The 12497-nt window shown below is 41.4% G+C and overlaps 1 protein-coding gene across 8 annotated transcripts in view; it reads right to left on the minus strand.

Annotated features, from left to right (window-relative positions):
* LOC130707632 (cyclin-Y-like protein 1) overlaps window positions 1-12497 on the minus strand; it is a 92125-nt gene that overhangs the window by 77067 nt on the left and 2561 nt on the right. For 3 of the 8 annotated variants that reach the window (XM_057543525.1, XM_057543520.1, XM_057543517.1), the window contains 3 exons: window positions 11674-11696; window positions 5921-6046; window positions 5376-5525 (listed from right to left, as the gene is read on the minus strand). In XM_057543525.1, the coding sequence (XP_057399508.1) occupies window positions 5376-5525; window positions 5921-5993 (223 nt within the window). In that variant the 5' untranslated portion in view covers window positions 5994-6046; window positions 11674-11696. Of the gene's footprint in view, window positions 1-2120; window positions 2658-5375; window positions 5526-5920; window positions 6047-11673; window positions 11697-12497 lie in introns of those variants that run through there. The other 5 variants (XM_057543524.1, XM_057543522.1, XM_057543519.1 and 2 more) reach the window with 4 other exon arrangements.

Genomic DNA, 12497 nt, shown 5'->3' on the forward strand with positions numbered 1-12497 from the left:
CACCGCAGAATTACAAAGTATCATGAGAGACTACTACACGCAACTCTATGCCAATAAAACGGACAACCTGGAGGAAATGGACAAATTCTTAGGCATAACCTTTCAAGAGTGAACCAGGAAGAAATAGAGAATATGAACAGACCAATCACAAGTAATGAAATTGAAATGGTGATTAAAAATCTTCCAACAAACAAAAGTCCAGGACCAGATGGCTTCACAGGTGAATTCTATCAAACATTTAGAGAAGAGTTAATACCCATCCTTCTCAAACTCTTCCAAAAAATTGCAGAGGAAGGAACACTCCCAAACTCATTCTATGAGGCCACCATCACCCTGATACCAAAACCAGACAGAGATACCTCAAAAAAAGAAAATTACAGACCAATATCACTGATGAATATAGATGCAAAAATCCTCAACAAAATACTAGCAAACAGAATCCAACAACACATGAAAACGATCATACACCATGATCAAGTGGGATCTATCCCAGGGATGCAAGGATTCTTCAATATACGCAAATCAATCAATGTGATACACCATATTAAGAAACTGAAGAAGAAAAACCATATAATCATCTCAATAGATGCAGAAAAAGCTTTTGACAAAATTCAACACCCATTTCTGATAAAAACTCTCCAGAAAGTGGGCATAGAGGGAACCTACCTCAACATAATAAAGGCCATATACGACAAACCCAAAGCAAAACATCATTCTCAATGGTGAAAAACTGAAAGCATTTCCTCTAAGACCAGGAACAAGAAAAGGATGTCCACTCTCACCACTATTACTCAACACAGTTTTGGAAGTCCTAGCCACAGCAGTCAGAGAAGAAAAATAAAAGGAATCCAAATTGGAAAAGAAGAAATAAAACTTATTGTTTTTAGATGACATGACACTATACATAGAGAATCCTAAAGATGCCACCAGAAAACTACTAGAGCTAATCAATGAATTTGGTAAAGTTGCAGGATACAAAATTAATGCACAGAAATCTCTTGCATTCCTATACACTAACAATGAAAGATCAGAAAGAGAAATTAAGGAAACAATCCCATTCACCATTGCAACAAAAAGAGTAAAATACCTAGGAATAAACCTACCTAGGGAGACAAAAGACCTGTACTCACAAAACTATAAGACACTGATGAAAGAAATCAAAGATGACACAAACAGATGGAGAGATATACCATGTTCTTGGATTGGAAGAATCAATATGGTGAAAATGACTATACTACCCAAAGCAATCTACAGATTCAATGCAATCCCTATCAAAATACCAGTGGCATTATTTACAGAACTAGAACAAAAAACCTGAAAACTTGTAGGAGACACAAAAGACCCCAAATAGACAAAGCAGTCTTGAGGGAAGAAAACAGAGCTGGAGGAATCAGACTCCCTTACTTCAGACTATACTACAAAGCTACAGTAATCAAGACAATATGGTACTGGCCCAAAACCAGAACTATAGATCAATGGAACAGGATAGAAAGCCCAGAGATAAACCCACACACCTATGGTCAACTAATCTATGACAAAGGAGGCAAGGATATAAAATGGAGAAAAGACAGTCTCTTCAATAAGTGGTGCTGGGAAAACTGGACAGCTACTTGTAAAAGAATGAAATTAGAACACTCCCTAACACCATACACAAAAATAAACTCAAAATGGATTAGAGACCCAAATGTAAGACCGGACACTATAAAACTCTTAGAGGACACATAGGAAGAACACTCTTTGACATAAATCACAGCAAGATCTTTTTTGGTCCACCTCCTAGAGTAATGGAAATAAAAACAAAAATAAACAAATAGGACCTAATGAAACTTAAAAGTTTTGCACAGCAAAGGGAACTACAAACAAGACGAAAAGACAACCCTCAGAATGGGAGAAAATATTTGCAAATGAGTCAACGGACAAATGATTAATCTCCAAAATATATAAACAGCTCATGCAGCTCAATATTAACAAAAAACAAACAACCCAATCAAAAAATGGGCAGAAGACCTAAATAGACATTTCTCCAAAGAAGACATCCAGATGGCCAAGAAGCACATGAAAAGCTGCTCAACATCACTAATTATTAGAGACATGCAATCAAAACTACATTGAGGTATCACCTTACGCCGGTCAGAATGGGCATCCTCAGAAAATCTACAAACAACAAATGCTGGAGAGGGTGTGGAGGAGAGAGAACTCTCTTGCACTGTTGGTGGGAATGTAAATTGATACAGCCGCTATGGAGAACAGTATGGAGGTTCCTAAAAAAACGAAAAATAGAATTACCACATGACCCAGCAGTCCCACTACTGGGCATATACCCACAGAAAACCATAATTCAAAAAGACACATGCACCCCAATGTTCACTGCAGCACTATGTACAATAGGCAGGATATGGAAGCAACCTAAATACCCATCAGCAGACAAATGGATAAAGAAGATGTGGTACATATATACAATAGAATATTACTCAACCATAAACAGGAACGAAATTGGGTCATTTGTAGTGACGTGGATGGATCTACGTCATACAGAGTCTGTCATACAGAGTGAAGTTAAGTCAGAAAGAGAAAAACAAATATCGTATATTAACGCATATATGTGGAACCTCGAAAAACCAGTTTGCAGGGCAGAAATAGAGATACAAGTGTAGAGAACAAGGGGGGGAGAGTGGTGGGGGGGTGTTCTGGTGGGATGAACTGGGAGACTGGGAGTGACATGTATACACTAATATGTATAAAATGGATAACTAAGAAGAACCTGCTGTATAAAAAAATAAATAAAATAAAATACAAAAATTAAAAAAAAAAAATAGAGAAGTCACCCTGCTCCTTGTGTGTATCCTGCCTTGTGGCTGAAGCCCCTGGCACCACGGGGCAGAGCATGCCTGGACCATGTTGAATTGCTGAGAGCTCTTGGGGCTGGCAGGGACATATGACAGGGGCAGGGACTGGGGTGCTGGGGCAGCTGGGACCAGGAGTTTCGGAGATTTCAGGAGTTGCAGGAGTGAGCTCAGCCAGCTCCCCACAAAGAGGAGCCTTGGTCCCAGGCAAGGGAGAGAAGGTACGAAATCAGGCTCAGACCTGCAGTCATTTCTTGAAGGTTGCAGCTCATGGCTCACCATCACCTCTCTCTCCATCAGTACCCCTGACCTGTCTTGAGGGTTTCCGTTTCTGCACAGATGATATTTCCAACAAACTGGCCTTGAAGTTCTCATGCCTCACTTCCAAAGATCTTGAACTCTCTGCCACACACACCCAAGGTCATACACTAGGCCCATGCTGGCCACTATAGGAACCACTAGCCATGTGTGCTATTTAAATCTTAGTTAATTAAAATGAAATAAAATTTAAAACTCAGGTCCTCAGTCCCACGGCCCACATTTCAGGGACTCGATAGTCACATGTGGCTAGTGGCTACCATACTGGATCACGCAGAGAGCATGCTTACCACCACAGAAAGGTGTATTGGACGGTGCTGCCCTAGACCCTGTCACTAACAGAAACTGCCCCCTTTCTATTACCAATGTCCAGCACCCCCCTAGAGACTCCCACCTCCTCCTTGTATAGACTCTGACTCTAATGCAGCCTTCAACCACAACGGGATTTTCAATCTCTGTCCAGGGACACCTCAGAGATACTGAGGGGTCGGTTCCAGACCACCGCAAGAAAGCGAATATCACGTGAAGTTTTTGGTTTCCACTGCATATAAAAGTTATGTTTATACTATACACTAGTCTACTAAATGTGCAATAGCCTTTTGTTTAAAAAGACACGGAGTATACCTTAATTTAAAAATACTTTATTGCTAAAAATGTGAACCAATATCTGCCAATGCTAGGTTGCTACAAACCTTCAACGTGTAAAAAACGCAGTATCTGCAAAGTACGATAAAATGAGGTCTGCCCATATTAGTTTCCTGAGGCTGCTGTAACCAACTACCACAAACTGTGTTGATTCTCTCATGGTCCCTCACAGTTCTGGAGGTCAGAAGTCCAAAATCAAGGTGTAGGCAGGGCCAGGCTCTCTCTGAAAGCTCTAGGGGAGGATCCTTCCTTGCCTCTTTCTAGCATCATTGTCTAGGGGTTGCCAACAATCCTTGGCTTGTGGCTGCATGACTCCAATCTGTCTCTGGCTCCACCACTGCCACCCTAGTCACCATCACCTCTATGGAAAATGTACGGCAGTTCCTGAGAAAATTAAAAATAGAAAACCATATGATCCAGCAATCCCATTTCTGGATATATATCCAAAGAAATGGAAAGCAGGGTCTTGAAGAGATATTTACATCCCCGTGTTCACAGCAGCATTGATCACAATTGCCAAGAGGCGGAAGCAACCCAAGTGTCCATCAACGGATGAACGGATGATCACCATGTGGTATATACACACAATAGAATATCATTCAGCCTTACACAGCAAGTTCTGACAGACAGGTGAACCTTGGGAACCTTATGCTATAAGTACAATAAACTAGTCACAAAAAGACAAACACAGTATGATACCACCTCCATGGAATTTAGATTAGATTAGTCAAATTTTTAGAGCCAGAAGGAACTGTGGTTGCCAGGAGCTGGGGGCAGGAGGATATGGGTAGTTAATGTTTAATGTGTACAGAGTTTCACTTTGGGCAGATGAAGAGAGTTCTGGAGGTTGGCTGCATGGTAATGCGAATATAGTCAACAGTACTGAACTGCACGCTGACAAATGGTTACCTTGGTAAATTTAATGCTGTGTGTATTCTATGGGCCCCCCCCCAAATAAAACAAAAAGCCTGTGTCTTTTGCTGCCCTGGCCCCAGGCTAGCCCCACCCTTACACGGGACACTGCTCTGCGAGGGTGTGTCCTGGGTGGACTTTAACAACCAGGCCCTGGGGCATCACGGGAGGAGCGAAAATGGAGAAATGGTACTCACCCGCCTTGGGTGCTATGGGGCCAAAAGGTCGGGCACGGCCAGTGGACTTAACCGGCAAGGAGCCGTGCCTGAGCCTGAGCCTGCGCCTGCCGGCTGCCCTGGAGCCTGAGCAGCACCTCCGTCCCTCCTAACAGAATATGATCTGGCTCTGGGAAAGCCCTAAGAGGGACCTCATCCTACACTGTGCTTCAAAGCAAACCATTCAAGGCCCAGAGAGGGCAAGTGACTGGTTCTGGGTCACTCAGCAAGTCAGAGGCAGAGCCAAGTCCTGAAGTGTGGCTCCTCTGATTCTAGAGCGTCATTTCTTTCATCTCTCATGTATACCGTGTCCTTTTTCTGACAATGTGAGTGTCAGCGATTCTATCCGGAACGTGGGCCTGACACTGACAACTCAGAAGGCTGAACTAAGCAGTGGGGAGTTGGGTGAGGGCCCATGGATTGATGGTCAGGGATCAGTTACCTGCTTTACGGGAGAAACTGCTGCCTCCATCCTTGGGTGGGTCTCTGGGGTCAGAGCCAGATCCATCTGGCCCCTGGGGTGGCCCCTGTGGTGGCTTGCCAGGAGAACCATCAGAGGTCTGGTTGGATGACTGGGAAGGTTCATCCTCCTCTGGAAAAACAAAAAAAAAGAGGTGGGGGAGCTCCCAGCAGGGTGGGCAGCTGAGGGACTAGAGGCCCCACACGGCGCCCTCCACCATCTCCCGAAACTCCCAAGAACTCTGATGTTGGGAGGGGACCTCAATGGCAGCTGTGCTAAGAGGTGACAAAGATGCTTGGAGGTGAACCCAAGGAGAAGACAGAGAGAGGCAGACCCAGCACCAACGCGGAGCTGGCAGGTTCCAGACTTCACAGAGCAGGAGTGTGAGGCCCAGGAGATTAGAGACCTGATGGGGCACAGTGCACCTGGTGGCAGCTCCAGGCCAGAACCCAGACCCCCTCCGCCCTGGTTCAGGCACCCCAAGCCCTGGGCCACCCCGCCCTCTGGAGCTTCCCTAGGGCACTCACCATCAGAGGGGGATTCCGGCCGGAAGGGGTCAGTGGCATCTCCTCCCCCACTCTCTATGGCTTTAGCTGACATCTTGGAGGCAGTGTGGGAACACTAGGTGCAGAGTCAAGGACACCACTATCTTTCTGAGAAACAGAGTGTGAAAATCAGAAGTGCTCTGCCTGATTTATGATGGACTGGTGGGGGGAGGGCAGGGGCACCTCTCTGTTGCCCCAGACTTGTCCTCTGTCCTACAGGAGCCTGCGGGCACTTCCAGCCTGCCCCCCAAATCTGCACACGACCACAGCTTTTTTTTTTTTTTTCATGTAATGTCTGAAACATTTATATTAACATATTTCCATACATATTTCCATACAAATACAAATATAAGATTTTTAGAAATTTCATGTAATGTCTGAAACATTTATATTAACATATTTCCATACAAATAACCCAATGAAAGTTTAGTATTAGTTGTTTTGTTTGTTTTTTTATACTGCAGGTTCTTATTAGGCATCAGTTTTATACACATCAGTGTATACATGTCAATCCCAATCGCCCAATTCAGCACACCACCATCCCCACCTCACCGCAGTTTTCCTCCCTTGGTGTCCATATGTCCATTCTCTACATCTGTGTCTCAACTTCTGCCCTGCAAACTGGCTCATCTGTACCATTTTTCTAGGTTCCACATACATGCATTAATATACGATATTTGTTTTTCTCTTTCTGACTTACTTCACTCTGTATGACAGTCTCTAGATCCATCCACGTCTCAACAAATGACTCAATTTCGTTCCTTTTTATGGCTGAGTAATATTCCATTGTATATATGTACCACTTCTTCTTTATCCATTTGTCTGTTGATGGGCATTTAGGTTGCTTCCATGACCTGGCTATTGTAAATAGTGCTGCAATGAACATTCGGGTGCATGTGTCTTTTTGAATTATGGTTTTCTCTGGGCATATGCCCAGTAGTGGGATTGCTGGGTCATATGGTAATTCTATTTTTAGTTTTTTAAGAAACCTCCATATTGTTCTCCATAGTGGCTGTATCAATTTACATTCCCAACAACAGTGCAAGAGGGTTCCCTTTTCTCCACACCCTCTCCAGTATTTGTTGTTTGTAGATTTTCTGATGATGCCCATTCTAACAGGAGTGAGGTGATACCTCATTGTAGTTTTGATTTGCATTTCTCTAATAATTAGTGATGTTGAGCATCTTTTCATGTGCTTCGTGGCCGTCTGTATGTCTTCTGTGGAGAAATCTCTATTTAGGTCTTCTGCCCATTTTTGGATTGGGGTGTTTGTTTCTTTGATATTGAGCTGAATGAGCTGTGTATATATTTTGGAGATTAATCCTTTGTCCGTTGATTCATTTGCAAATATTTTCTCCCATTCTGAGGGTTGTCTTTTCGTCTTGTTTATGGTTTCCTTTGCTGTGCAAAAGCTTTGAAGTTTCATTAGGTCCCACTTGTTTATTTTTGTTTTTATTTCCATTACTCTAGGAGGTGGATCAAAAAAGATCTTGCTGTGATTTATGTCACAGTGTTCTTCCTATGTTTTCCTCTAAGAGTTTTATAGTGTCCAGTCTTATATTTAGGTCTCTAATCCATTTTGAGTTTATTTTTGTGTATGGTGTTAAGGAGTATTCTAATTTCATTCTTTTACATGTAGCTGTCCAGTTTTCCCAGCACCACTTATTGAAGAGACTGTCTTTTCTCCATTGTATATCTTTGCCTCCTTTGTCATAGATTAGTTGACCATAGGTGCGTGGGTTAATCTCTGGGCTTTCTATCTTGTTCCATTGATCTATGTTTCTGTTTTTGTGCCAGTACCATATTGTCTTGATTACTGTAGCTTTGTAGTATAGTCTGAAGTCAGGGAGTCTGATTCCTCCAGCTCCATTTTTTTGCCTCCAGACTGCTTTGGCTATTCGGGGTCTTTTGTGTCTCCATACAAATTTTAAGATGATTTGTTCTAGCTCCGTAAAAAATGCCATTGGTAATTTGATAGGGATTGCATTGAATCTGTAGATTGCTTTGGGTAGTATACTCATTTTCACAATGTTGATTCTTCCAACCCAAGAACATGGTATATCTCTTCATCTGTTGGTATCATCTTTAATTTCTTTCATCAGTGTCTTATAGTTTTCTGCATACAGGTCTTTTGTCTCCCTAGGTAGGTTTATTCCTAGGTATTTTATTCTTTTTGTTGCAATGGTAAATGGGAGTGTTTCCATAATTTCTCTTTCAGATTTTTCATCATTAGTGTATAGGAATGCAAGAGATTTCTGTGCATTAATTTTGTAGCCTGCAACTTTACCATATTCATTAATTAGCTCTAGCAGTTTTCTGGTGGCAGTTTTAGGATTCTCTATGTATAGTATCATGTCATCCGCAAACAGTGACAGTTTTACTTCTTCTTTTCCAATTTGTATTCCTTTTATTTCTTTTTCTTCTCTGATTGCCGTGGCTAGGACTTCCAGAACTATGTTGAATAATAGTGGTGAGAGTGGATATCCTTGTCTCGTTCCTGATCTTAGAGGAAATGCTTTCAGTTTTTCACCATTGAGAATGATGTTTGCTGTGGGTTTGTCATATATGGCCTTTATTATGTTGAGGTAGGTTCCCTCTATGCCCACTTTCTGGAGAGTTTTTATCAGAAATGGGTGTTGAATTTTGTCAAAAGCTTTTTCTGCATCTATTGAGATGATCATATGGTTTTTATACTTCAGTTTGTTAATATGGTGTATCACATTGATTGATTTGCGTATATTGAAGAATCCTTGCATCCCTGGGATAAATCCCACTTGATCATGGTGTATGATCCTTTTAATGTGTTGTTGGATTCTGTTTGCTAGTATTTTGTTGAGGATTTTTGCATCTATATTCATCAGTGATATTGGTCTGTAATTTTCTTTTTTTGTAGTGTCTTTGTCTGGTTTTGGTATCAGGGTGATGGTGGCCTCATAAAATGAGTTTGGGAGTGTTCCTTCCTCTGCAATTTTTTGGAAGAGTTTGAGAAGGATGGGTGTTAGCTCTTCTCTAAATGTTTGATAGAATTCACCTGTGAAGCCATCTGGTCCTGGACTTTTGTTTGTTGGAAGATTTTTAATCACAGTTTCAATTTCATTACTTGTGATTGGTCTATTCATATTTTCTGTTTCTTCCTGATTCAGTCTTGGAAGGTTATACCTTTCTAAGAATGTGTCCATTTCTTCCAGGTTGTCCATTTTATTGGCATAAAGTTGCTTGTAGTAGTCTCTTAGGATGTTTTGTATTTCTGCGGTGTCTGTTGTAACTTCTCCTTTTTCATTTCTGATTTTATTGATTTGAGTCCTCTCCCTCTTTTTCTTGATGAGTCTGGCTAATGGCTTATCAATTTTGTTTATCTTCTCAAAGAACCAACTTTTAGTTTTATTGATCTTTGCTATTGTTTTCTTTGTTTCTATTTCATTTATTTCTGCTCTGATCTTTATGATTTCTTTCCTTCTGCTAACTTTGGGTTTTGTTTGTTCTTCTTTCTCTAGTTTCTTTAGGTGTAAGGTTAGATTGTTTACTTGAGATTTTTCTTGTTTCTTTAGATAGGCTTGTATAGCTATAAACTTCCCTCTTAGAACCGCTTTTGCTGCATCCCATAGGTTTTGGGTCGTCGTGTTTTCATTGTCATTTGTCTCTAGGTATTTTTTTATTTCCTGTTTGATTTCTTCAATGATCTCTTGGTTATATAGTAACGTATTGTTTAGCCTCCATGTGTTTGTCTTTTTTACGTTTTTTTCCCTGTAATTCATTTCTAATCTCATAGCGTTGTGGTCAGAAAAGATGCTTGATATGATTTCAATTTTCTTAAATTTACTGAGGCTTGATTTGTGACCCAAGATGTGATCTATCCTGGAGAATGTTCCGTGCGCACTTGAGAAGAACGTGTAATCTGCCGGTTTTGGATGGAATGTCCTATATATATCAATTAAATCTATCTGGTCTATTGTGTCATTTAAAGCTTCTGTTTCCTTATTTATTTTCATTTTGGATGATCTGTCCATTGGTGTAAGTGAGGTGTTAAAGTCCCCCACTATTATTGTGTTACTGTCGATTTCCTCTTTTATAGCTGTTAGCAGTTGCCTTATGTATTGAGGTGCTCCTATGTTGGGTGCATATATATTTATAATTGTTATATCTTCTTCTTGGATTGATCCCTGGATCATTATGTAGTGTCCTTCCTTGTCTCTTGTAACATTCTTTATTTTAAAGTCTATTTTATCTGATATGAGTATAGCTACTCCAGCTTTCTTTTGATTTCCATTTGCATGGAATATCTTTTTCCATCCCCTCACTTTCAGTCTGTATGTGTCCCTAGGTCTGAAGTGGGTCTCTTGTAGACAGCATATATATGGGTCTTGTTTTTGTATCCATTCAGCCAGTCTATGTCTTTTGGTTGGGGCATTTAATCCATTCACGTTTAAGGTAATTATCGATATGTATGTTCCTATGACCATTTTCTTAATTGTTTTGGGTTTGTTTTTGTAGGTCCTTTTCCTCTCTTGTGTTTCCCACTTAGAGAAGTTCCTTTAGCATTTGTTGTAGAGCTGGTTTGGTGGTGCTGAATTCTCTTAACTTTTGCTTGTCTCTAAAGCTTTTGATTTCTCCATCAAATCTAAATGAGATCCTTGCCGGGTAGAGTAATCTTGGTTGTAGGTTCTTCCCTTTCATCACTTTAAGTATATCATGCCACTCCCTTCTGGCTTGCAGAGTTTCTGCTGAGAAATCAGCTGTTAACCTTATGGGAGTTCCCTTGTATGGTATTTGTCGTTTTTCCCTTGCTGCTTTCAGTAATTTTTCTTTGTCTTTAATTTTTGCCACTTTGATTACTATGTGTCTCGGCATGTTTCTCCTTGGGTTTATTCTGTATGGGACTCTCTGCACTTCCTGGACTTGGGTGGCTATTTCCTTTCCCATGTTAGGGAAGTTTTCGACTATAATCTCTTCAAATATTTTCTCTGGTCCTTTCTCTCTCTCTTCTCCTTCTGGGACCCCTATAATGCGAATGTTGTTGCGTTTAATGTTGTCCCAGAGGTCTCTTAGGCTGTCTTCATTTCTTTTCATTCTTTTTTCTTTAGTCTGTTCCGCAGCAGTGAATTCCACCATTCTGTCTTCCAGGTCACTTATCCGCTCTTCTGCCTCCGTTATTCTGCTATTGATTCCTTCTAGTGTAGTTTTCATTTCAGTTATTTTATTGGTCATCTCTGTTTGTTTGTTCTTTAATTCTTCTAGGTCTTTGTTAATCATTTCTTGCATCTTCTCAATCTTTGCCTCCATTCTTATTCCGAGGTCCTGGATCATCTTCACTATCATTATTCTGAATTCTTTTTCTGGAAGGTTGCCTATCTCCACTTCATTTAGTTGTTTTTCTGGGGTTTTTTCTTGTTCCTTCATCTGGTACATAGCCCTCTGCCTTTTCATCTTCTCTGTCTTTCTGTAACTGTGGTTTTTGGTCCACAGGCTGCAGGATTGTAGTTTTTCTTGCTTCTGGTCTCTGCCCTCTGGTGGTTGAGGCTATCTAAACCAGACCACAACTTTTAAAGTTAATAATGACTTTACTTGGCTCCCTGATCTCCAGAATCCTGTTCACGTCTAATAATCCATCTCTGCCCCGCCCACTGCCCACCCAGCCTAAGTCTTAGGGCTTCAGAGTGACCTGGGTTGATACAAGACTGGAGGTTCCCAAAGTCTCCTGGTAAAGGTGGGCTCAAGCCCCTTCCCAGCACACTCACCTCTGGTCACAGTGACAGCAGCCCTGGATGGAAGCAGAGAGGGATACAGTGAGTGGAGTCCTGTTGCTCTCTCCCCTCCCCCACCTCCTACGGCCCTGCCTACCCTGCGAGGTCACTGTCTGGGAAGGAAGAGCAGTGTCAGAAGTTCTGCAGGTAGTGAGGCTGCTGAGGACGCCAGCTGGGTGTTAACGTCCCCTACTGTGACTGTGTTACTGTCAGCTTCCCCTTTCATGGCCCTTAGCATTTGCCTTATGTAGTGAGTTGCCCCTATGTTGGGGGCATAAATATTTACAATTGTTATATCTTCGTCTAGGATTGATCCCTCGGTCATTATGCAGTGAAGAGTCTTTATTTTACTTTATTTATTTATGCGATCCGTCAGCATTAGCTCGTTTAATTCAGTGATTACCCTATGGCGTAGGTAGCGTTATTACTCCCAATTTACAAATGATGACACTGAAACCAGACATACTAAGTCACATGCCGAAAGCTCACCCACTAAGCAGCAGCCAAGAAGCATTCAAACACTGGAAGTGTGGTCCCGGAGCCCATATGCCTAACCACCACTCTATGCTAATCTTTACCAGGTACATGTGCTGATATTAATGTCAGGATCAACAGCAGCTAACATTTAGGAAGTGCCACCTGGCTTTCTAAACTCCTCACACGTAATAACTTATTTCACCTTAATAAGAACTTAAGAAGTCGATACTGTAATAACTGCCATTTAACAAATGAAAAAATTGAGGCACAAAGACACTAAATAACTTGCTCAAGGGTACACAGCTGGGATTTAAGCCCAGGCAGGACTTAATTACCACACT

Source organism: Balaenoptera acutorostrata, chromosome 3 (genome assembly GCF_949987535.1).
Source record: "Balaenoptera acutorostrata chromosome 3, mBalAcu1.1, whole genome shotgun sequence".
NCBI classification, from domain to species: domain Eukaryota; kingdom Metazoa; phylum Chordata; class Mammalia; order Artiodactyla; family Balaenopteridae; genus Balaenoptera; species Balaenoptera acutorostrata.